Source organism: Oncorhynchus mykiss, chromosome 27 (genome assembly GCF_013265735.2).
Source record: "Oncorhynchus mykiss isolate Arlee chromosome 27, USDA_OmykA_1.1, whole genome shotgun sequence".
NCBI lineage: Eukaryota > Metazoa > Chordata > Actinopteri > Salmoniformes > Salmonidae > Oncorhynchus > Oncorhynchus mykiss.
The window spans coordinates 14,712,449-14,738,514 of record NC_048591.1 but is presented as its reverse complement, the minus strand read 5'-3'; the positions used below and the strand labels follow the sequence as shown (position 1 = coordinate 14,738,514).

The 26,066-nt window shown below is 41.6% G+C and overlaps 1 protein-coding gene across 14 annotated transcripts in view; it reads left to right on the top strand.

Annotated features, from left to right (window-relative positions):
- Positions 1–18,989: 18,989 nt before the first annotated feature.
- Positions 18,990–26,066, top strand: part of LOC110507082 (histone-lysine N-methyltransferase MECOM) — a 187,270-nt gene continuing 180,193 nt past the window's right edge. For 7 of the 14 annotated variants that reach the window (XM_036965531.1, XM_036965541.1, XM_036965537.1 and 4 more), the window contains exon 1: positions 18,990–19,581. In XM_036965531.1, coding sequence (XP_036821426.1) covers positions 19,545–19,581 — 37 coding nt within the window. In that variant the 5' untranslated portion in view covers positions 18,990–19,544. The remainder of the gene's footprint in view (positions 19,582–26,066) is intronic. The other 7 variants (XM_036965545.1, XM_036965543.1, XM_036965535.1 and 4 more) reach the window with 2 other exon arrangements.

Genomic DNA, 26,066 nt, shown 5'->3' with positions numbered 1-26,066 from the left:
GCAGTTTGACACGTATAACAACACAGAGTTACACATGGAGTAAAACAAACATACAGTCAATAATACAGTAGAAAAATAAGTCTATATACAATGTGAGCAAATGAGGTGAGATAAGGGAGGTAAAGGCAATAAATAGGCCATGGTGGCGAAGTAAATACAATATAGCAATTAAAACACTGGAATGGTAGATTTGACAGTAGATGAGTGTGCAAAGTAGAAGTACTGGGGTGCATAGGAGCAAAACAGATAAATAAATACAGTAGGGGAAGAGGTAGTTGTTTGGGCTATTTATAGATGGGCTATGTACAGGTGCAATGATCTGTGAGCTGCTCTGACAGCTGGTGTTTAAAGCTAGTGAGGGAGATAAGTGTTTCCAGTTTCAGAGATTTTTGTAGTTCGTTCCAGTCATTGGCAGCAGAGAACTGGAAGGAGAGGTGGCCAAAGGAGGAATTGGCTTTGGGGGTGACAAGTGAGATATACCTGCTGGAACGCGTGCTACGGGTGGGTGCAGCTATAGTGATCAGCGAGCAGAGATAAGGCGGGACTTTACCTAGCAGGGTCTTGTAGATGACCTGGAGCCAGTGGGTTTGGCGACGAGTATGAAGCGAGGGCCAGCCAACGAGAGTGTACAGGTCGCAGTGGTGGGTAGTATATGGGGCTTTGGTGACAAAAAGGATGGCACTGTGATAGACGGCATCCTATTTGTTGAGTAGGGTGTTGGAGGCTATTTTATAAATGACATCGCCAGAGTTGAGGATCGGTAAAATGGTCAGCTTTATGAGGGTATGTTTGGCAGCATGAGTGAAGGATGCTTTGTTGAGAAATAGATTTAACTTTGGATTGGAGATGTTTTATGTGAGTCTGGAAGGAGAGTTTACAGTCTAACCAGACACCTTGGTATTTGTAGTTGTCCACATATTCTAAGTCAGAACCGTTCAGACTAGTGATGCTGGACGGGTGGGCAGATGTAGGCAACGATCGGTTGAAGAGCATGCATTTAGTTTTACTTGTATTTCAGAGCAGTTGGAGGCCACGGAAGGAGAGTTGTAGAGGTGCAACTCAATATTAGGAAGGTGTTCCTAATGTTTTGTACACTCACTGTATATTGTATATCTTATCCGGGGGCCTGTCATGCCAAATAGTGTCCCCACGGCCAAATAGTGCCCCTCTCTGCGTCACAATGGAATTCAATGAGTTCTAGCTTCTTTTGCTGACCGGATTACATTATGAACCAAAGAGTATTATGCTGGTTGCTTGGCTCTATTTTAACTCGTAGCGGTCGCAAGGAAGGAGGATGCTGGCAGCTCTAGTTATATTTCATTGCATAAAAGCTCGCTCAGTCTGAGCAAAATTATTACCTCAGAATTTCTCTCCAAAGAGGGTGTTTTTGACGGTCCCAACCTGCTGACTACCTGCTGCTTCAGAATGGAAAGAGAACACTCTACACCATATACAGTATTTGTCTTCATATAAGTAAATATTGTTTAATAGGAATAAATAATTTAAGCTGTTTTTAGATTGACGTTGCTTGCTACTGTAATTACTTACATCAGCCTGTCTAGTCAGCCAGCCAGCTAGCCAGACAATTTTATTTAGCTAACGTTAGCTGTAACTGTTATCGTAGCTGGTTGTATGTAGCTGGTTGTATGTAGCTTGCACTTTAATGGCATCCCTCGGGGAGATTTTATTTTATCTTTCCAACCAGGCAAAGTATTATGAAGACACCACTGATCTCGACAAGAGGTGCAACATTCAGAGAAATTCACAATTCAGGGGGGAAAGGGGGGCAGGTGGGAAAATAGTGGAAGACAGACAGAGAGAGAGATGGAGAGAGAAACAGAGAGATAGAAAGATAGCAGTGCAATTGCACTTAAATTTTAGTATTTCAACAACTCTTCTCTTCCAACTTGTTAGGCAATCATATCTACCTACAGGGGAAGGATGGTCAGCCATACAGGAGGGTGATTTTTACTAAGGAGGAGAAAGAGGTCGTGTTGACCGAGATGCATGCTGGCCATTTCGGAGTGTAGCGCATGATTGCCAAAATCAACCTATGCTTCTTCTGACAGTGAATTGTCAAGGAACTGGACAGCTGGGCAAGTGAAATAAACTTTTGTTTATCAATCACATTCTATATTATCTGAAATTATGATTATGATTTCAATTAATGTCATATCAGAGAGCACACACTTTTTGCTGAAAGGTCAGTAGCCTATCTAGCCTGCCAGAGGTTTGAGAGGAAGACTGTGGCACCTGAGTTGAAGCCCATCAAAGTTGTTTCACCATGGCACATGATCGGTATGCTTCCCAATTCAAATGTTGCCCTGATAAGTAGATTTGCAATGGCTGCTTTATCTGACCACAGCAGAATTCAATATTATAAATGTACATGTCACAGTTGTCATATGGAGGAGACCAGCATGGTAAGCATACATACTTCTTTAATGAAATAACAAACACTGAACAAAACTAACCAACCGTGATGCTAATATGGCTAGTGCAGACAGGCAACTAAACATAGAATAAGAACCCACAAACTACACAAGGAATATGGCTACCTAAATATGGTCCCCAATCAGAGACAACAATAAATAGCTGCCTCTGATTGAGAACCAATCCAGGCAACCATAGACATATAAACCCCTAGACATACAAAAACCCATAGACATAAAAAAAACCCTAGACAATACAAAAACTAAACAAACCACCCTCCTCACACCCTGACCTAAGCAAAATAAAGAAAACAAAGATAACTAAGGTCAGGGCGTGACAATACAGTTGAAGTCTGAAGTTTATATACACCTTAGCCAAATACATTTAAACTCAGTTTTTCACAATTCCTGACATTTAATGAGAGAGAAAAATCCCCGTCTTAGGTCATTTAGGATCACCACTTTATTTTAAGAATGTGAAATGTCAGAATAACAGTAGAGAGAATTATTTATTTCAGCTTTTATTTCTTTCATCACATTCCCAGTGGGTCAGCGGTTTACACTCAATTAGTATTTGGTAACATTGCCTTTAAAATTGTTTACTTTGGGTCAAATGTTTCAGGAAACCTTCCACAAGCTTCCCACAATAAGTTGGGAGAATTGTGGCCCATTCCTCCTGATAGAGCTGGTGTAACTGAGTCAAGTTTATAGTCCTCCTTGCTCGCACATGCTTTTTCAGTTCTGCCAACAAATTGTCTGTAGGATTGAGGTCAGGGCTTTGTGATGGCCACTCCAATACCTTGACTTTGTTGTCCTTAAGCCATTTCGACACAACTTTGGAAGTATGCTTGGGGTCATTGTCCATTTGGAAGACCCATTTGCGACCAAGCTTTAACTTCCTGACTGATGTCTTGAGATGTTGCTTCAATACATTCACATAATTTTCCTACCTCATGATGTCATCTATTTTGTGAAGAGCACCAGTCCCTCCTTCGGCAAAGCAGCCCCATAACATGATGCTGCCACCCCCGAGCTTCACGGTTGGGATGGTGTTCTTCGGCTTGCAAGCCTCCCCCTTTTTCCTCCAAACATAATGATGGTTATTATGGCCAAACAGTTCTATTTTTGTTTCATCAGACCAGAGGGAATTTCTCCAGAAAGTACAATCTTTGTCCCCATGTGCAGTTGCAAACCGTAGGCTGGCTTTTTAATGGCAGTTTTAGAGCAATGGCTTCTTCCTTGCTGAGTGGCCTTTCAGGTTATGTTGATAAAGGACTTGTTTTACTGTGGATATAGATACTTTTGTACCTGTTTCCTTCAGCATCTTCACAATGTCCTTTGCTGTTGTTCTGGGATTGATTTGCACTTTTCGCACCAAAGTACGTTCATCTCTAGGAGACAGAACGCGTCTCCTTCCTGAGCGGTGTGACGGCTGCGTGGTCCCATGGTGTTTATACTTGCATACTATCGTTTGCACAGATGAACATAGTACCTTCAGGTGTTTAGAAATTGCTTCCAAGGATGAACCAGACTTGTGGAGGTCTACACATTTTTTCCTGAGGTCTTGGCTGATTTCTTTTGATTTTCCCATGATGTCAGGCAAAGAAGCACTGAATTTGAAAGTAGGCCTTGAAATGCATCCACAGGTCCAGCTCCAATTGACTCAAATTATGTCAATTAGTGTCACGGGGTTCTTCAGTCGAAGGAGAGGCGTACCAATACGCAGCGTGGTTGAAGTTCATGGTTTTTTAATTAGAAAACTGAACATGAACACAACCAAAACAACAACATGAAAACCCGAAAACAGTCCCATGTGGCACAAACACTAACACAGGAAACAATCACCCACGAAACCCAACACCAAACAGGCTACCTAAATATGGTTCCCAATCAGAGACAATGACTAACACCTGCCTCTGATTGAGAACCATATCAGGCCAAACACAGAAACAGACAAACTAGACAAACAACATAGAATGCCCACTCAGATCACACCCTGACCAAACAAAACATAGAAACATACAAAGCAAACTATGGTCAGGGTGTGACAATTAGCCTATCAGAAGCTTTTAAAGCCATGACATCATTTTCTGGAATTTTACAAGCTGTTTCATGGCACAGTCATCTTAGTGTATGTAAACTTCTGACCTACTGGAATTGTGATACAGTGAATTATAAGTGAAATAATCTGTCTGTAAACAATTGTTGGAAAAATTACTTGTGTCATGCACAAAGTAGATGTCCTAACCGATTTTCCAAAACTATAGTTTGTTAACAAGAAATTTGTGGAGTGATTGAAAAACGAGTTTTAATGAATCCAACCTAAATGTATGTAAACTTCCGACTTCAACTGTATGTTTCAACACCCATGTGAAGACCACCTCTAGTGAGAGCCCGGTTTTGCTGACTGAGTTCACCTTGACCACGCAGTCAGACAGGGAAAGGACTTTGTACCTGGCCTCTCAGTTACTCCTGGACCTGCTGTCTTCAGGCAGGGTCAAATCAAATCAAATTTATTTAAATAGCCCTTTGTACATCAGCTGATATCTCAAAGTGCTGTACAGAAATCCAGCCTAAAACCCCAAACAGCAAGCAATGCAGGTGGCTAGGAAAAACTCCCCAGAAAGGCCAAAACCTAGGAAGAAACCTAGAGAGGAACCAGGCTATGAGGGGTGGCCAGTCCTCTTCTGGCTGTGCCGGGTGGAGATTATAACAGAACATGGCCAAGATGTTCAAATGTTCATAAATGACCAGCATGGTCAAATAATAATAATCACAGTAGTTGTCGAGGGTGCAGCAGGTCAGGAGTAAATGTCAGTTGGCTATTCATAGCCGATCATTAAGAGTATCTCTACCACTCCTGCTGTTTCTAGACAGTTGAAAACAGCAGGTCTGGGACAGGTAGCACGTCCAGTGAAGAGGTCAGGGTTCCATAGCCGCAGGCAGAACAATTGAAACTGGAGCAGCAGCACGGCCAGGTGGACTGGGGACAGCAAGGAGTCATCATGCCAGGTAGTCCTGAGGCATGGTCCTAGGGCTCAGGTCCTCCGAGAGAGAGAAAGAAAGAGAGAAAGAGAGAATTAGAGAGAGCATACTTAAATTCACACAGGACACTGTATAAGACAGAAGTACTCCAGATATACTTAAATTCACACAGGACACTGTATAAGACAGAAGTACTCCAGATATAACAAACTGACCCTAGCCCCCCAAACTACTGCAGCCTAAATACTGGAGGATGAGACAGGAGGGGTCAGGAGACAATGTGGCCCCATCATATGATACCCCCGGACAAGACCAAACAGGAAGGATATAACCCCACCCACTTTGCCAAAGCACAGCCCACACCACTAGAAGGATATCTTCAACCACCAATTTACCATCCTGAGACAAGGCCCACAAAGATCTCCGCCACGGCACAACCCAAGGGGGGGGCGCCAACCCAGACAGGAATATCACATCAGTGACTCAACCCACTCAAGTGACGCACCCCTCCTAGGGATGGCATGAAAGAGACTCAGCCCCTGTAATAGGGTTAGAGGCAGAGAATCCCAGTGGAAAGAGACAGCAAGGGCGGTTCGTTGCTCCAGAGCCTTTCCTGTTACCTTCACACTCCTGGGCCAGACTACACTCAATCATATGACCCACTGAAGAGATGAGTCTTCAGTAAAGACTTAAAGGTTGAGACCGAGTCTGCGTCTCTCACATGGGTAGGCAGACCATTCCATAAAAATTGAGCTCTATAGGAGAAAGCCCTGTCTCCAGCTGTAGGCTTAGAAATTCTAGGGACAATTAGGGGGCCTGCGTCTTGTGACAGTAGCGTACGTGTAGGTATGTACGGCAGGACCAAAACAGAGAGATAGGTAGGAGCAAGCCCATGTAATGCTTTGTAGGTTAGCAGTAAAACCTTGAAATCAGCCCTTGCCTTAACAGGAAGCCAGTGTAGGGAGGCTAGCACTGGAGTAATATGATCACATTTTTTGGTTCTAGTCAGGATTCTAGCAGAAGTCTAACCTAGAAGTAACAAAAGCATGGATACATTTTTCTGCATCATTTTTGGACAGAAAGTTTCTGATTTTTGCAATGTTACGTAGGTGGAAAAAAGCTGTCCTTGAAACAAGAAAGATCAGAGGCCGAGGTCCTTCACAGTTTTATTTGAGACGACTGTACAACCATCAAGATCTCTTTGTTTCTTGGGACCTAGAACAAGCATCTCTGTTTTGTCCGAGTCAAAAAGTAGAACGTTTGCAGCCATCAACTTCCTTATGTCTGAAACACAGGCTTCTAGCGAGGGCAATTTTGGGGCTTCAACATGTTTCATTGAAATGTACAGCTGTGTGTCATCCGTATAGCAGTGAAAGTTAACATTATGTTTTCGAATGACATCCGTAAGAGGTAAAATATATAGTGAAAACAATAGTGGTCCTAAAACGGAACCTTGAGGAACACCGAAATTTACAGTTGATTTGTCAGAGGACAAACCATTCACAGAGACAAACTGATATCTTTCCGACAGATAAGATCTAAACCAGGCCAGAACTTGTCCGTGTAGACCAATTTGGGTTTCCAATCTCTCCAAAAGAATGTGGTGATTGATGGTATCAAAAGCAGCTAAGGGCTAGGAGCACGAGGACAGATGCAGAGCCTCGGTCTGATGCCATTAAAAGGTAATTTACCACCTTCACAAGTGCAGTCTCAGTGCTATGATGGGGTCTAAAACCAGACTGAAGTATTGCGTATACATTGTTTGTCTTCAGGAAGGCAGTGAGTTGCTACGCAACAGCTTTTTCTAAATATTTTGAGAGGAATGGAAGATGCGATATAGGCCGATGGTTTTTTATATTTTCTGTGTCAAGGTTTGGCTTTTTCAAGAGAGGCTTTATTACTGCCACTTTTAGTGAGTGTGGTACACATCCGGTGGATAGAGAGACGTTTATTTTGTTCAACATAGGAGGGCCAAGCACAGGAAGCAGCTCTTTCAGTAGTTTAGTTGGAATAGGGTCCAGTATGCAGCTTGAACATTTAGAGGCCATGATTATTTTCATCATTGTGTCAAGAGATATAGTACTAAAACACTTGAGTGTCTCTCTTGATCCTATGTCCTGGCAGAGTTGTGCAGACTCAGGACAACTGAGCTTTGAAGGAATATGCAGATTTAAAGAGGAGTCCGTAATTTGCTTTCTAATAATCATGATTTTATTCCTCAAAGAAGTTCATGAATTTATTACTGCTGAAGTGAAAGCCATCCTCACTTGGGGAATGCTGCTTTTTAGTTAGCTTTGCGACAGTATCAAAAATAAATGTTGGATTGTTCTTATTTTCCTCAATTAAGTTGGAAAAATAGGATGATACGGTACGGTACTGTCTTTCCAAGCTTCTCGGAAGACTTCCAGTTTGGTGTGGCGCCATTTCCGTTCCAATTTTCTGGAAGCTTGCTTCAGAGCTCGGGTATTTTCTGTATACCAGGGAGCTAGTTCCTTATGATAAATGTTTTTTGTTTTTAGGGGTGCAACTGCATCTAGGGTATTGCACAATGTTAAATTGAGTTCCTCAGTTAGGTGGTTAACTAATTTTTGTCTTCTGACATCTTTGGGTAGGCAGAGGGAGTCTGGAAGGGCATCGAGGAATCTTTGTGTCTGTGAATTTATAGCACGACTTTTGATGCTCCTTGGTTGGGGTCTGAGCAGATTATTTGTTGCAATTGCAAACGTAATAAAATGGTGGTCCGATAGTCCAGGATTATGAGGAAAAACATTAAGATCCACAACATTTATTCCATGGGACAAAACTAGGTCCAGAGTATGACTGTGCTGGTGAGTAGGTCCAGAGACATGTTGGACAAAACCTACTGAGTCGATGATGGCTCCGAAAGCCTTTTGGAGTGGGTCTGTGGACTTTCCCACGTGAATATTAAAGTCACCAAAAATTTGAATATTATCTGCTATGAATACAAGGTCCGATAGGAATTCAGGGAACTCAATGAGGAACGCTACCCAGGAAGCCTGTAAGCAGTAGCAATAAAAAGTGATTGAGTAGGCTGCATAGATTTCATGACTAGAAGCTCAAAAGACGAAAACATAATTTTTTTTGTAAATTGAATTTTGCTATCATAAATGTTAGCAACACCTCCGCCTTTGCGGGATTGTTAAGGACATTTTTATCTATAATGACTAATTATGTATACATTTCAATCAGGGTGTACTAATCAGAATACAATTATGGTACTGTATATGTATGAATTTTCTTATCTGATCCCAGTACTGAAGTGAATGTGGTCAAGAGTTTAGTAACAATGACGGTCTGTTCCTTAGTTCATTCATTTGTACAATCTCCAGATGGCAGGGACGGACTATCTCCAGACTGTCTAGAATGCTGATTTACACTGACTGACCTTGGCTTCAGGCGAGGAGGGAAGGCTCGATAACTATAGGGCCTCTCTACTAGTGTCATGAAGAGATAGAACATTTAGAAAACGCTTACGTCATTTTCAGTTTATAACCTGTGGAAAAATGTGTATGTAACCAGTACTCTCTTGAATTAAACGCTGTTACCTGACTTTTAAGACCGGGGCTCTGTCCATTCTTATAAAATATTAGGGTCTTACAAACCCTTCGAATGCATTGACAGAGTATTTAATTCTGATTGGGAAATAATACAGAGGAATTTAGAATTCCTTCAACAGGGATGCACGGGGGATATGGTCACTAGTGTAACCAGGAGGTGAGGCCTAATTTAACACAGTAAATTCATCAGGTTTAAGCTATGTTTCAGTCAGGCCAATCACATCAAGATTATGATCAGTGATTAGTTAATTCACTATAACTGCCTTTGAAGTAAGGGATCTAACATTAAGTAGCCCTATTTTCAGATGTGAGGTATCACAATCTCTTTCAATAATGGCAGGAATGGAGGAGGTCTTTATCCTAGTGAGATTGCTTAGGCGAACATCGCCATGTTTAGTTTTGCCCAATCTAGGTCGAGGCACAGACACGGTCTCAATGGGGATAGCTGAGCTGACTACACTGACTGTGCTAGTGGCAGACTCCACTAAGCTGACAGGCTGGCTAACAGCCTGCTGCCTGGCCTGCACCCTATTTAATTGTGGAGCTAGAGGAGTTAGAGCCCTGTCTATGTTGGTAGATAAGATGAGAGCACCCCTCCAGCTAGGATGGAGTCCGTCACTCCTCAGCAGGCCAGGCTTGGTTCTGTTTGTGGGTGAGTCCCAGAAAGAGGGCCATTTATCTACAAATTCTATCTTTTGGGAGGGGCAGAAAACAGTTTTCAACCAGCGATTGAGTTGTGAGACTCTGCTGTAGAGCTCATCACTCCCCCTGACTGGGAGGGGGCCAGAGACAAGGGTGACCGGTTACGTGGTGGACTGTGGCTACGACGTCAACCACGCTGTCCCAGTGTTTCGAGGGCCTACCCCACGCTGTGCACCAGCTGGGCCAGGGAGGGTAGGATGTCACGGCCCTCCTGACTCTGCTGCTGAAGGTGTCTGGAGCTCAGTTCTCCAGCGCCACACTTAAACATGACATTGTGACAAACATCAAAGAGCAGATGTGTTACATATCCACTGACCCCTCCTCAGAGACAGCCACAACCATCATCAACAGTGCCGATGCGGACTACCAACTCCCCAACGGACAGATGCTGAGGCTCGGCAGCCAGATCCTCTTCTCTCCTTAGAATTTCCGCATGGTGACCAAAGGCATCCCCAGCCTTCTGGTGAGCTCTACGTTGGAGAACGATGCAGACCTGCGGCAGCTGCTCCTAGACAACGTGGTCCTGACAGGGGGATCCAGCCTCCTTCCCACAGACTGAGGGAGGAGGCCTCACCTCTGGCCCCGCCAGGGGACTTCATGGTGCCAGTCCATGTGATGGATACTGCCTGGCTGTGGGGCTCCCTCATGTCCTCTTTCTCCATCTTTGGAGACATCTGCATCAGTGCCTTGGAGAACCAGGAGATGTGTCCATCACAAGTGCTGGGTGGGTCCATCACAAGAGTGATGCCTGATGCCTTTCCCTGGCCTGCTCACCAGAGACAATTAAGTGACACACTGATTCTGATTAAAGGTATTTTTCCTAAATGTTTTCCAAGGAGAATAAACAGCACAAAATAACTTGGATATAGCATAGGCTGCAAGGGGGCAGACATAGGTTGGAAAGAAAAACTCAAAAAGTAAAAACACATTGGCCTATGGGAATAAGAGCTCATGTTTGGTATTTAAATTAAATGATTTGATTCCATGCTAATAATAATGAGTGGTTTTTGAACATCTCAGTCGCCATGGCATACAAAGCTGTCTGATTCCTTTATGCATGTCTCCAGAAACCGTTATGTCACTGCAACCGGGAAACTGACTACCATCCCACTCCACTGTCTGCTCTTACGGGAAACCACAGATAAATAACGCTGATTGAACGACAGATTGATTACTTGTCAGGTCTCTTAGTTGAAGAGACTTGCGCAATGGAAAAGTCAATCAGAATTGATGAGGGCGGATCTGTAACCTGTCTGTGACCTAATCGAGATGCTGAGCTTGAGGATAAACTACTGCCTGTACACATCCCCGCCACACCATGTCCATAAATAATTATCCAGATTGTCTCAAGAGCGCATCGTAATCCGTCCCCTAGATAGGACTACCGGGAATCACTGTTAAAATGCACTCAAGTATCTGCCTTCCCAAGCTGTCAATAGAGTTGGTTTGCTACTGAAATACTGGCGTTGAATGTATACATTTCCCTCAATGTATTGACAGTGTAATCTACGTATCTATACCTCAGTTGTTGTAGATTATATTATGTTTAGATAGGTACGTAGAAAACAGTTTGCGTTTCATTGCATTATTGTAAACGGTGCCGTTTATTGAGCACTAGATGGCGGTACAGTATTAGACAGAAAAAACTAGAAATATTGAAGTCTAAGAATCTGTCATCAGTGCACACACTTGTTGTTGGTTTGGGTGTAATTTATTATAGCTGGGGTAAACCGTTTTAACAATTTTAACACCTCCAATTCTAAATGATGTGTCAGGATGTACAAATAGTGATATGTATACACTTTCTATAGCAGACTGTCCACCAGTGCAGAAATTGTCCTTGCAAACCTTTGTGTCTTGCCTTTAGTAGGTCTAGGTCTATTCCATTTCCGTATAAACAATTTACCTTGGAGAGAAGTGCAAATTATGTTACAGAAATTGCATGAAATTAATACAATCTCAACAAAAAGACAAATGGTTTGGGGAGAATATTTGGTTGCAGTGCTATAAACTATATGCCAATGTGTAATTGCTCTAATTTGATTAATGTTGATGCAGAGATGCACACATTGACAAACTGTTTTGTTAAAGCACACAACAGTATTTTGATACTGTAGCCTACAGTACTTAGATTATATTTGCTCACATGTTCTCCACAGTGTCATGGGCATTGTTATGATACTCTGTCTTGGTGCATTTTCTTAGGTTTCTCAAGTGTCCTTAATAGTGAAGATATCAACACTATGAAATAACACATATGGAATCATGTAGTAACCAAAAAAGTGTTAAACAAATCAAAATATATTTTAGATTTGAGATTCTTCAAAGTAGCCACCCGTGGCTGTATATTTACCACCACAGATGGATGCTGGCACCAAGACCGCACTCAGTCAGCTGTATAAGGAAATAAGCAAACAGGAAACCACTCACCCAGAGGCGGTGCTCCTAGTGGCTGGAAACTTTAATGCAGGGAAACTTAAATCAGTTCTACCTAATTTCCAAAAACATGTTAAATGTGCAAACAGAGGGGAAAAAATTGTAGATCACATGTACTCCACACACAGAGACGCGGACAAAGCTCTCCCTTGCCCGCCATTTGGTAAATCCGACCACAATTCTATCTTCCTGATTCCTGCTTACAAGCAAAAATTAAAGTAGGAAGCAGCAGTGATCCGGTCTATCAAAAAAAGTGGTCAGATGAAGCAGATGTTAAACTACAGGACTGTTTTGCTATCACAGACTGGAACACGTTCCGCGATTCTTCCGATGGCATTGAGGAGTACACCACATCAGTCAGTGGCTTTAAGGACGTCGTCCCCACAGTGACTGTACGTACATACCACAACCACTAGCCATGGATTACAGACAACATTCGCACTGAGCTAAATGGTAGAGCTGCCGCTTTCACGGTGCGGGACTCTAATCCAGAAGCTTATAAGAAATCCCGCTATGCCCTCGGACGAACCATCAAACAGGCAAAGCGCCAATACAGCGCTAAGATTGAATCGTACTACACCGGCTTGGACACTCGTCTTATGTGGCAGGGCTTGCAAACTATTACAGACTACAAAGGGAAGCACAGCTGCGTGCTGCCCAGTGACACAAGCCTACCAGATGAGCTAAATCACTTCCATGCTCACTTCGAGGCAAGCAACATTGAAACATGCATGAGAGCTTCAACTGTTCCGGACGACTGTGTGATCACGCTCTTCGTAGCCGACTTGAGTAAGACCTTTAAACAGGTCAACATTCACAAGGTTGCGGGGCCAGACGGTTTACCAGGACGTGTGCTCCGTGCATGTGCTGACCAACTGGCAGGTGTCTTCACTGACATTTTCAACCTGTCCCTGATTGAGTCTGTAATACCAACATGTTTCAAGCAGACCACCATAGTCCCTGTGCCCAAGAACACGAAGGCAACCTGCCTAAATGACTACAGACCCGTAGCACTCAAGTCTGTAGCCATGAAGTGCTGTGAAAGGCTGGTAATGTCTCACATCAACACCATCATCCTGGAAACCCTAGACCCACTCCAATTCGCATACCGCCCCAACAGATCCACAGATGATGCAATCTTAATTGCACTCCACACTGCCCTTTCCAACCTGGATAAAAGGAACACCTATGTGAGAATGCTGTTCATTGACTACAGCTCAGCGTTCAACACCATAGTGCCCTCAAAGCTCATCACTAAGCTAAGGATCCTGGGACAAAATATCTCCCTCTGCAACTGGATCATGGACTTCCTGACGGGCCACCCCCAGGTGGTGAAGGTAGGTAGCAACACATCTGCCACGCTGATCCTCAAAACTGGAGCCCCCCAGGGGTGCGTGCTCAGTCCCCTCCTGTACTCCCTGTTCACCCACAACTACATGGCCAGAAACAACTCCAACACCATCAATATTTTGCAGACGACACAACAGTGGTAGGCCTGATCACCGACAACGACGAGACAGCCTATAGGGAGGAGGACAGAGACCTGGCTGGGTGGTGCCAGAATAACAACCTATCCCTCAACGTAACCAAGACTAAGGAGATGATTGTGGACTATAGGAAAAGGAGGACCGAGCACACCCCCATTCTCATTGACAGGGCTGTAGTGAAGCAGGTTGAGAGCTTCAAGTTCCTTTGTGTCCACATAACCAACAAACTAGAATGGTCCAAACATGCCAAGACAGTCATGAAGAGGGCACGACAAAGCCTATTCCCCCTCAGGAAACTAAAAATATTTGGCAAAGGTCCTCAGATCCTCAAAAGGTTCTTCAGCTGCAACATCGAGAGCATCACAGCCTGGTACGGCAATTGCTCAGCCTCCGACCGCAAGGCACTACAGAGGGTAGTGCATACGGACCAGTACATCACTGGGGCTAAGCTGCCTGCCATCCTGGACCTCTACACCAGGCAGTGTCAGAGGAAGGCCCTAAAAATTGTCAAAGACCCCAGCCACCCCAGTCATAGACTGTTCTCTCTACTACCACATGGCAAGCGGTACCGGAGTGCCAAGTCTAGGACAAAAAGGCTTCTCAACAGTTTTTACCCCCAAGCCATAGGACTCCTGAACAGGTAATCAAATGGCTACCCGGACTATTTGCATTGTGTGCCGCCCCACCAACCCCTCTTTTACGCTGCTGCTACTCTCTGTTCATCATATATGCATAGTCACTTTAACCATATCTACATGTACTGTACATACTACCTTAATCAGCCCGACTAACCAGTGGCCATGGTATGTAGCCTCGCTACTGTATACAATGGGGCAAAAAAGTATTTAATCAGCCACCAATTGTGCAAGTTCTCCGACTTAAAAAGATGCCATTAATACAGGTAACGAGTGGAGGACAGAGGAGCCTCTTAAAGAAGAAGTTACAGGTCTGTGAGAGCCAGAAATCTTGCTTGTTTGTAGGTGACCAAATACTTATTTTCCACCATAATTTGCAAATAAATCAATTAAAAATCCTACAATGTGATTTTCTGGATTTTTTCTCTCTCTCATTTTGTCAGTCATAGTTGAAGTGTACCTATGATGAAAATTACAGGCCTCTCTCATCTTTTTAAGTGGGAGAACTTGCACAATTGGTGGCTGACTAAATACTTTTTGCCCCACTCTATAGCCTCGCTACTGTTGTTTTTCACTGTCTTTTTACTGTTGTTTTTATTTCTTTACTTACCTATTGTTCACCGAATACCTTTTTTGCACTGTTGGTTAGAGCCTGTAAGTAAGCTTTTCATTGTAAGGTCTACCTGTTGTATTCGGCGCAAGTGACAAAAAACTCTGATTTGATTTGATTTACTTTGCACACTCTTGGCCTTATCTCAACCAGCTTCATGAGGTAGTCACCTGGAATGCATTTCAATTAACAGGTGTGCCTTGTTAGAAGTTAATTGGTGGAATGTCTTTCCTTCTTAATGCATTTGAGCGATTCAGTTGTGTTGTGACAAGGTAGGAGTGGTATACAGAAGATATACAGAAGACCCTATTTGGACCATATTTGGTAAAAGACGAAGTCCATATTATGGCAAGAACAGCTCACATAAGCAAAGAGAAATGACAATCCATCATTACTTTAAGACATGAAGGTCAATCAATACAGAAAATGTCAAGAACTTTGAAAGTTTCTTCACGCGCAGTCGCAAAAGCCATCAAGTGCTATGATGAAACTGGCTCTCATGAGGACCGCCACAGGAAAGGAAGGCCCAGAGTTACCTCTGCTGCAAAGGATAAGTTCATTAGAGTTAACTGCACATCACAACATGCACTTAAAATTAACTTTTACAATTAACAGTGTTGTGCGATTTGGAAAGCCATAGTCAGCCAATAAATAATATAACAATACTCGTAGGAAAGGTTTTCAACTTTAGCTCACAATCTGTGGATACTATATGATTAGAAATGTACAAAAATTATGTAAAACTTCACAGCACGATGGAAAAATATATGGCACATGTGTAACGGATGTGAAACGGCTAGCTAGTTAGCGGTGGTGCGTGCTAAATAGCATCTCAATCGGTGACGTCACTTGCTCTGAGACCTTGAAGTAGTGGTTCCCCTTGCTCTGCACGAGCTGTGGCTTTTGTGGAGCGATGGGTAAGGATGCTTCGTGGGTGACTGTTGTTGATGTGTGCAGAGGGTCCCTGGTTCGCGCCCGAGTATGGGCGAGGGGATGGTCTAGATTTATACTGTTACACATGGAAACCAAACGAGGGTGGTTATGATGATAGGTGGGATGGACTGAAAGTGGCTGAGGGTTGAGATGAAAGAGTTTATGTATTATTATTATGTGACTGCTTTATATAAAAGTACCATCTATGTAAAATGTGTATACAAAATGTATGCAAAATGTGTATACAAAATGTGTGTGCAAAATGTGCATGTAAAATGTATGTATATGTAGCAAAAAATCTGTAAAAAAAACTAAAAGTTGTTTGTCCTCTGAAGAGGGGACATATTATTATTTTTTTTACTGCACCTCAGATTGCAGACCAAATAAATGCTTCACAGAGTTCATGTAACAGTCAAATCTCAATATCAACTGTTCAGAGGAGACTGCGTGAATCAGGCCTTCATGGTCGAGTTGTACTGTAAAATTAAGCATAATGTGTAATTATGGCTCTAGTTTGCAGGAATGGCTGTTTCAGTTATTTGAAAAACGCAAAATTCTCAAATGTATGAATGGGAGCACAGCCCCCCCTCCCGGTCCACCCCCCAGGCATCCTCACATATTCTGTGCCCGCTAAATTTTTCAGGTGCATTATGGCCCTGTTCATCAGCAAACGCTGGAAATATGAGCACCTCAATATCTAAGTAGCCACTTAACAGTGTAGCCTAATATTAATTTTGATCGAAAAGTAGAAGGGTATAGTGGATGCTTTTCAATGGAGTGGAAATCCAGGAGCGAACAGTTCCAGATTATTTACGTGTATCTCTACTCGAACGGAAAAGTCAGGCAGAAAGTTGGAGTTCCCCGTGGTGCTTTGGCCAAGCTTGCGGATGTAGATTGTGTTGAATGTGTGTTGATACTAGAGCTCACTGGTCGATATAGGTTAAAAAATACTCTCACTTCCCTCCACGGAGGGGCAGTGCTCACCCGGGCACAAGCGTGCACCACTCCTGGCCTTTTCGCGGGCTCAGACTCCTTACAAAGTTGTTTCCCACCAGGCATTATATGAATGATTACAATTAAATAATAGCAGGAAATGATGGAAATGTGATTATACTCACGAAGTTATAGGTAAATGTTTTAGGTGTAAAAACACAGGCAGTAAGGCATGATTATTCTAACACCCAGCACACGTTTTGGTTAAAAGCATAACATTTTGGTCAAAAGGCACAAGAACCAGATTCAAAAGCAGTTGCACATATAAGAGTTAAAAAACAAGTTATAATAATAACTATTATTATTAGGCTATTATTATTATTAAAAGTATTATTGTCATTATATTATATATATAATTATCGGCCTATTTGAAATGAATTTGTAATTAGTGTTATTATAATAAAAAAGTATACGTTTAATAAATCAAAAGACTGCGCAGGCATAAGTTTTAGGCGCATACAATTGACTTGACAAATTATTATTTACATTTTTTGTGATGGGAGCATTTATACCGTATTATTATTTGTATATAATAGTATAGTCTCCACGCTTTATCCTCGTGGTCCATCTCCTTATTTCATTTCAGAAACGTTTTGCCTGGGCATAGCATTGATAAAATATCGCTGTTGATCACTTGATTGATTACCTTGCTCAAAGGTCACGCGGGTGCGCGGTAATTTCCTTGTGCCCGAGGCTCCCTTCTCACTTTTTAGTCTAGCTTCGACAGCTCCTATTAAAAATATGTATTTATTTGAACACCTAAACAACCCCACAAACATAACTAAATGCATTGAAATAAACAATCAATTACCCGATAATAACGTGCGTTCCTATTTTCTGCAGAAATTACGCAAGGAAACGCACTTAATTAGGTTAAAATAGGACCCAAACATTGTGGACTGCCCTTTTTCGATTGGAATTAAATTCGAACAATGGGACAAGCAAGCTAATAATTTAGCTATACTTGCAAAGGTTCTTGAACCCAATGAATGTCTAATAATTACAACCCACTGGGCTGCACATATCTCTCCAGCGTTCCCTGGTCCTGCCATTCCGCGCCTCCGGGTCAGCGTGTCATAATAAAGTATGTATTCTGAAAGTGGTCTCGAGAACAGTGAGTTATTGCAATGAATGAAAACTGTTTCCATTTAGGCTAATTGAGGGCGCTGCCTAGAGCTGTAGCTGTGGGTCTGAAAGGCTGCATGCCTGCCTGCGTCTCAAGCCACACTCTCCAGCACACGGTGTACTTAATAGCTCAATTTATGTCATTACTTTGGGGCTAGGCTGAGGTATAACCACAATAAAGTACCTATATAAACCCTTCTTGACTTGGTGACTTAAATTACTTGGGGATTTCTCTAAACTGTAAGTATGTTGGATGAATAACTTGAGACAGTATTTCCTTAATGACACCTTTATGAACATTTAACATGTAGTTTGACTGCAAATGTATTTGACTTAATTGGATAACACACACACACACAAACACACACACACACACACACGTTTTCTATTGATACTGTGGTAATGACTCAAAAGCCCACAGTTATCAAGGACAGTTATCTGCCTTTACACTTGAATTCAGATTTCAGAGAGGTATATTAGCATAAACGGGGTCCTACCTATAGGCGTATACTTGATTTGACTAATTTGCCATATTGAAAGGTATATTGAACATCGGCCAAAATGATATCTTATTTTTGTCGTTTACAATGTAAATGATGTCATTACTTAAATCAATTTCAACATACTTTGGAATCAATAAATCGAGTTCAGAAGCCACTAAAGTGTTCACGTGCAAGATCAACATGACCTCATGAGGATCTAATTAATGAGCAATTACCTTAATTATACTCCGTTTTAATTAATAGACAAATACACCTTGCAGTTAATATCTCTCCACTACCACTACACTGCAATAGCCCAATAAGATTGTTGGGGTTTTCATTGTTAGGTTCATTGAATGAGTCTTATGTTGATACGGTTGTGCCCAAATCCGATGCGAGTGAAGCAAAATAAACCATTTCAATTGTGCAGCAGCCTTACCCAAAAGTTATAGACTATTGATTCAACATTGATTTTGGTTATCAATTTGCATGCAAGCGATGGAATTTACGCATGCACGCCAGCAGAAAGAGGTATTCGTTCAAAGTATTTAAAATATTAAGAATTGTCACAACTTCACAAAAAAAAGCCTCGGGCAGCCTCATATTAGAGCTGTCAGTTCAACTGCCCACATACCAGGGGAGGGGAGGAGGGGTTCATTCATTTCATAGTGGTCGCTGTGATGGTCAAAACACAATTAAAACATATAAAACATTTGATGAAAACGTTTCACATTAGTAATTTAGCCGAGCATTCATGAATGTGATTTCATTTAAGCACAATAGGTAGGCATGCATGTTGAAAGTTGAGAATAATAGTTCATTATAATAAATGTGTCTGGCTCTCCGTAGATCCGGGGTCGTGGCGTCTCCATTTCTGACTCAGTGATCTTTAAAGATCTGACACGAAGGGATCTCTCTCCGATTGCCATCTAACTAGATCAGTCATATCAAGAGATAAATCGTTCGAAACTTTTTTGGCGGTGCTGGTAGTTTTGTTATGCGCATGTGCGAAGGTGTCCAAACTGACAATGCTGGAGAGATAGCGAGTCTGGATTGAGAAACACAGAGAAAAGGACAGAGAAAAAAGAAAAAGGAGGAAAAGATCCAAGAAAAAATCTAACAAACCCACGCCGAAAGACTGGCATCATGAGGTCCAAAGGCAGGGCACGGAAACTGGCCACAAGTAGGTGCAATATCCCTTTCTTTGCCTTTTGAAACTGCCATCTTGTAAATGTGTAAATATCTCAGTTATCAATGCTGTTTCGCATCGACAAATGAAGTACAATATATTGTATCGTGTTACATGAGTGTCAGTAGAAAATATCTCCCACTCACGACTGAGCAGCGGTACAGTTTGGAGAAGTTGGTTCAGCGATTTCGAGTTGATGCTGTCAGTGCCAGTTAGTTTCGCGAATTCTGAAAAATTAAATTGGCGTTATAAGTAACACAAAGTTGTGCAAACGGTAGAGGCACTTCCCAGGGAACGAACTACAATCGTTATTGCGTTGTGCTTTGTATAGTGGGCGCTACAGCGTTGGCCAATTCTCGTCCCGTCCTGCGACGCTGTTGTTGCACGCGCTTGGTTTCTGGCCACTTCAATTTGCAGGAGCGACTTTGAAAAGGCAGGTTGGCTCATTCAGATTTAGGAAACGAAAGATCCAGAATGAAATACTTATGCATTTAAATATAATCAGGTACCATTGCTGGTGCAACGACAAATGCCAAAAACATATATTTTTGTCCTGTCTGATGTATCATAGAATAAATGCTTATGGGGTGTTCGCTCTAACTATCATTACGTTATAGCCTTGGGTTATTGCACTGTATTGTATCTTTATTATGGTGCATTTAGTTTGAGCAACAAGTAAATCGTCTTTGTTATAGAATTAATGTTACGGTTTGGGTACAAAACGTGTTTACGTCTTTATGTTATGTAGAAATGTAATGCCAGTTCTTGATCGACTATTGCCTCCCGCACCTTAATAAGTTGAAGTTATTTGTATTTTACCACTGCACATTGAGGGGCACGGAGGTTTTGAACACCAATATTGAGTAGCCTAATAAACCATTTTTGTAATTGTGAATTGGTTAAATTATTAGTCTGAGTTCTGGAAGCAATTCAACCCCCTGGGAGCAACACACTGATTTGGGTAAAAAGTGTTTACTCCAATAAACTGTTATTGTGGTCTACAGCAATCTACCAAAATGCACAACAATGTTTATATAAGATGTAGGCCTATCAGCAAAATGGCAAGCGGATGCAGTAGCTATAATAATTATTTACATTCCTTCAGGTAGTTTAGGCTACACAAGTATAAACGTTTTTGATAATTATTTCAAATTGTGTATAGGCAATTTAATTGCATTTTCTGAGTCACTAACATCTCCAATTGTGTTTAACCTTTATGAATGTGTATAGCCTGTTGTCTACGTTTTTACAGTATTTTCCAGAGAGAAAAAAACTTTCTAATTTTAAGTATATAATTTGAATGTTTTTAATTATAGTTTCCTCATGTCTGGACAACAGTGTAGCCATAGGTCAACATCGGTAGGTCGCAGTCCTGGAGCCAGGAATCGCAGGTGTTATTCTTTCAATAAACGTCCGCGAGACCTGACAGTCATCTTATTGTGTGTGTTTGTGTGTGTGTGCGTCACTTTCTGTCTATATATTTCTGCTACACATGGATAATTTCTCTGGACCTTTCTGGAGCTCAGACAAGGGAGAAAGGACCTTAAAACCCTTTCCTCTTTAGGATGTTAGCCTACTTGATTTAGGCCTACACACTACACTCAGTGGATGACACTCGTCCAACCAGCAGTTTTATTTAGAAAATTGATTTGTGAGTGTTTTGTTAGTTCAAACAATTCTGGGCATCGTTTCCCAGTTGCGATGTAACTTAACGATAATCGTACCAGATGCATCGTTATTTACGAGCCAACTTTTTAAGTGTTTCCCAAACAAGCACGTAGAGAGAACGTTCGCTAAGTGCATGGTTAGACCATGTGTCGATGCTGATAGGATTGGAAGAAAAGCAGAGCTGCTCTCGGATCAGCTTTCTTTATTCAAATCAACATCAACATTATTATTATTCCATAATACTGACGATGGATCAGCTTCTAATCTAGAGAGATGTTACCACCTATGGCTACAAATAGGCTATTGAAGCGGCTCATTATGCGTACCCAATAATAATGCTCTAAATCACAGATTGGGCACATCATTGCCCACATGTTGTCACACATTAAATACATTTAGGCAAAAATTACAGACAGTAGCCTTGTCGCAAAATATAACTAAAATATAACAAATATATTGTACATATGGCCTATATAGATAGGCATGTAGCCTATGTATCTTTTAATGCAGTTATCTCTGTTCTCATTTGAAGCATCAACTTCATTCTGAAGTTATCTGCAATCACCAGGTCCGGCCCAAGCCTTTTGGGGGCCCTGTGCGAAATGTTGTTGCAATTTCCTGCAATTCTACACATTTTGCCATGGGGTGCAGAGAAAATGTTGCCGTTTTAAAGTAACTTTGCTGCAATTCTACACATTTTGCCATTGGGCAGAGAGAAGATTTTACAGTTAAAATAAATAAATAAATATACAAATAATAATGCAATTCTAGAAATGTTGCCATTGTGAGGATAGAAAAATTTGCAGTTTTACAGCTATTTTCCTACACATTTTGTAAAACTTAATAGGGGCCCCCTGGAGGTCAGGGCCCCTGGCCAAGTGCCCTTCATGCCCGGTCCATAATTCGACCATGATTACTACAAGTTTAGATAGCTGGCTAGACTAATTTACCAATCTAAAAATGGTTAACTGACATGGGCTAATTGAGTGACTGTCAGTGACTGACATAACAAGAGAAGTACTTCTGATGGACATCCAAATAAATTCACCTTGTGTATTCTACTATTCTAACTCTCAATAGTAAGTTGATACCGCAACTGAGTTCCCTCAAAAATAATATATATCGAATATACAGTACCAGTCAAAAGTTTGGACACACCTACTCATTCAAGGGTTTTTCTCTATTTTTACTATTTTCTACATTGTAGAATAGTAGTGAAGACATCAAAACTATGAAATAACACATATGGAATCATAGTAACCAAAAGAGTGTTAAACAAATCAACATATATGTTAGATTTTAGATTCTTCAAAGTAGCCACCCTTTGCCTTGATGACAGCTTTGCGCATTTTTGGCATTCTCTCAACCAGCTTCACCTGGAATGCTTTTCCAACAGTCTTGAAGGAGTTCCCACATATGCCGAGCACTTGTTGGCTGCTTTTCCTTGGACTCTGCGGTGCAACTCATACCAAACCATCTCAACTGGGTTGAGGTCAGGTGATTGTGGAGGCGAGGTCATCTGATACAGCACTCCATCACTCTCCTTCTTGGTCACATAGCTCTTTCACATCCTGGAGGTGTGTTTTGGGTCATTGTCCTGATGAAAAACAAATGATAGTCCCACTAAGCGCAAACCAGATGGGATGGCGTATTGCTGCAGAATGCTGTGGTAGCCATGCTGGTTCAGTGTGCCTTGAATTCTAAACAAATCACATACAGTGTCACCAGCAAAGCACCTCTACACCATCACACCTCCTCCTCCATGCTTCACGGTGGGAGCCACGCATGCGGAGATCACCTACTCTGCATCTCAGAAAGACACGACGGTTGGAACCAAAAATACAAATTTGGACTCATCAGACCAAAGGACATATTTCCATTGCTCGTGTGTCTTGGCCCAAGCAAGTCTCTTCTTCTTATTGGTGTCCTTTAGTAATGGTTTCTTTGCATTAATTCGACCATTAAGATCTGATTCACATAGTCTCCTCTGAACAGTTGATGTTGAGAGGTGTCTGTTACTTGAACTCTGTGAAGCATTTATTTAGGCTGCAATCTGAGGTGCAGTTAACTCTAATGAACGTATCCTCTGCAGCAGAGGTAACTCTGGGTCTTCCTTTCCTGTGGCGATCTTCATGAGAGCCAGTTTCATCATAGCACTTGATGGGTTTTGCGACTGCACTTGAAGAAACTTCCAAAGTTCTTGAAATTTTCCACATTGACTGAACTCCATCATGGCTGTTCTTGTCATAATATGGACTTGGTATTTTACCAAATAGGGTTATCTTCTGTATACCACCCCTACCATGTCACAACACAACTGATTGGCTCAAAGGCATTAAGAAGGAAAGAAATTCCACAAATGAACTTTTAACAAGGCACACCTGTTAATTGAAATGCATTCCAGGTAACTACCTCATGAAGCTGGTTGAGATAAGTCCAAGAGTGTGCAAAGCTGCCATCAAGGCAAAGGGTGGCTACTTTGAAGAATCTCAAATAGAAAATATATTTTAACACTTTTTTGGTTACTACTTGATTCCATATGTGTTTTTTCATAATGTTGATGTCTTCACTATTATTCTACAATGTAAAAAATAATGAAAATAAAGAAAAACACTTGAATGAGTAGGTGTGTCCAAACTTTTGACTGGTACTGTATATCTTTTATAATGTTTTGGTCTGGTGCCCTCTATCATCGGGCCCTAAGCGACTGCTTATGTATGACTAGAGTCGACCCTGGCAGTCACAGTCAGACAGATAGCCTAAACATCTTTATTCTATGTTTAGCGGCGATCTCATGTGAGTAAAGTGAAGCAGAAGGGCAAAAAAAAATCTAATATTGCTCTTTGGCTGCTCTACGAGGGGTCTGGATCACTCATAGATGTGCAAAGGTATTGTAAGAGCCACGTTACTTACGAATGCTCTGTGTAACACCTCGACTTTTAAAGATACATTGTAAGACGGTTCTAACGATGATCTTAACGCTACGAAGGCTCTGGGAAAGGAGGCACAGACTCAAAGATAAAGTTGTTATTCATGTAGAAATAAATCCAGTTTTTCATGTTGTGTGCTGCCTTTTTGTATTAGAGTACCCCCCCAGGGATCTTGCGAGTATTTGTGGATTTTGTTCAGTGCAAGATACTAAATAAATGAGAAACATTTTTCACATCCGTTTTATCATTTTTGGTTGGAAATTATATTGTCAGTGTGTTTCAAAATGCTCACCAAAATAATATTCAGAAGGGAAATTATTGGACAATTAGATTTGACGTTCAAAATACACTTAAATGAGTCACATTGATTTGACAACAGCAATGCGAGTCGAAGGGCTTTATAACCATAGGCCTACTTTTAATATGAAAAGTTTGTCAGGAAGAACTTTAAGAGCTACAGTATACAGACAGGGACACTCATTTTTTTATTTCCTGTGCTTCATGGATTTGTCTCGTGAACTTCGGTGTCATTGCGGTGCGTTGGGCCTTTGGCACCGATGACCGGTCAAGACGGTAAGAAATAAATCCAGCAGACAGTCCGCTCTCATCAGGATCTCTTACAGACTGTTGTTTATGGCAACATGGCCCAGTATTGGCATATTTACAGAATATGCTTGAAAAGCAAACGATATGCATATTTTTCTGGGATCACTGACCAGGCAAAGGGCACGCACGCACACACGCACGCACACATCAACAATGGTTTTGTAGTGCATTTAGTACTGGTGTTGGCGCCTGCTGCAATCGGCCTAAATATTAACAGTCCTTTGAAGGAATGCGCCAGGCTACAGCACCAGCCGGTCCGCAGTTCCAGGCATAGTTCTGAATCATTTCTTACAATCTGAGAATAGGGGGGATAATTTGAGCGATATTTAAATATGATTATTTACTCAAGATGTAAGAGGAGGATTTCTAGGCTACCTATTAAGTCAGAGGTAGAGAATGTGAACGTTCTAATAGCTCGTTCTGGCCTGTAGCCAGCTCTGCACAATGTCAACAGTGAATATTTAAATTCCCAGACTCCCCATAAGAGGTCTGCGGGTAAATGTGTTCAGTGTGCGGCCTGTCCGGATAAGTTCTGTTCAGAGACATGTAGGTCTCGTCGCTCAACAGGGAGTGTTTGTGCTCGATGTGCGCATGGCAGGCAGATGATAAAACATAGTGGAGTGAGTTAATGGAGGGGGAGTTGGTACACAGTAAAAAAGGGGGTGTAAAAATTACAGTGTTGACTTATTTTAACCCCGGATGAGTATTTTCAACATTATGAGTAGTCAATGAGCTCTAGTGTCGGAATTAAATTGGAGTGTCAAATTATGCAGGTATTGCAGTGTAAATTCAACTCAATTCAGTCATTAAATAACACTGGAGAGTGTAACTAAACCAGTGTTAAATATAATTACACATTTATGTGTGAATTTTAAGTCAAAGACCAGTTTGTGTCAAATTATCTCTGAAAATGTGACACTACCTGTAAACTTTAATACTGTGTAGACTGGGACCAAATGTTTTCTGAAACAGTGTTGAATGTGTAGGTGGAGAGGTGGTAATATAAGTGTATTTGTTGGGGGGAAATGAGTTCAAACTCACCCCTCGTGCCGTCTAGACTGGAACAACCATCTAAACCATCTAGACTGGAACAACCATTTCAGTAACTGGTCAAATAAGTCCAACCCCTTACATAGTGGATTTGTTTTGAAAAATGTAAGTTATTTATCGGTGTATAGTACAAGATCAATGAATCAATCAATATGCATGCAGAAACATAGATATTAAAACAAAACATTCTTAAACGCAACCTCCAACAAAGCATTCTGGGAAGAA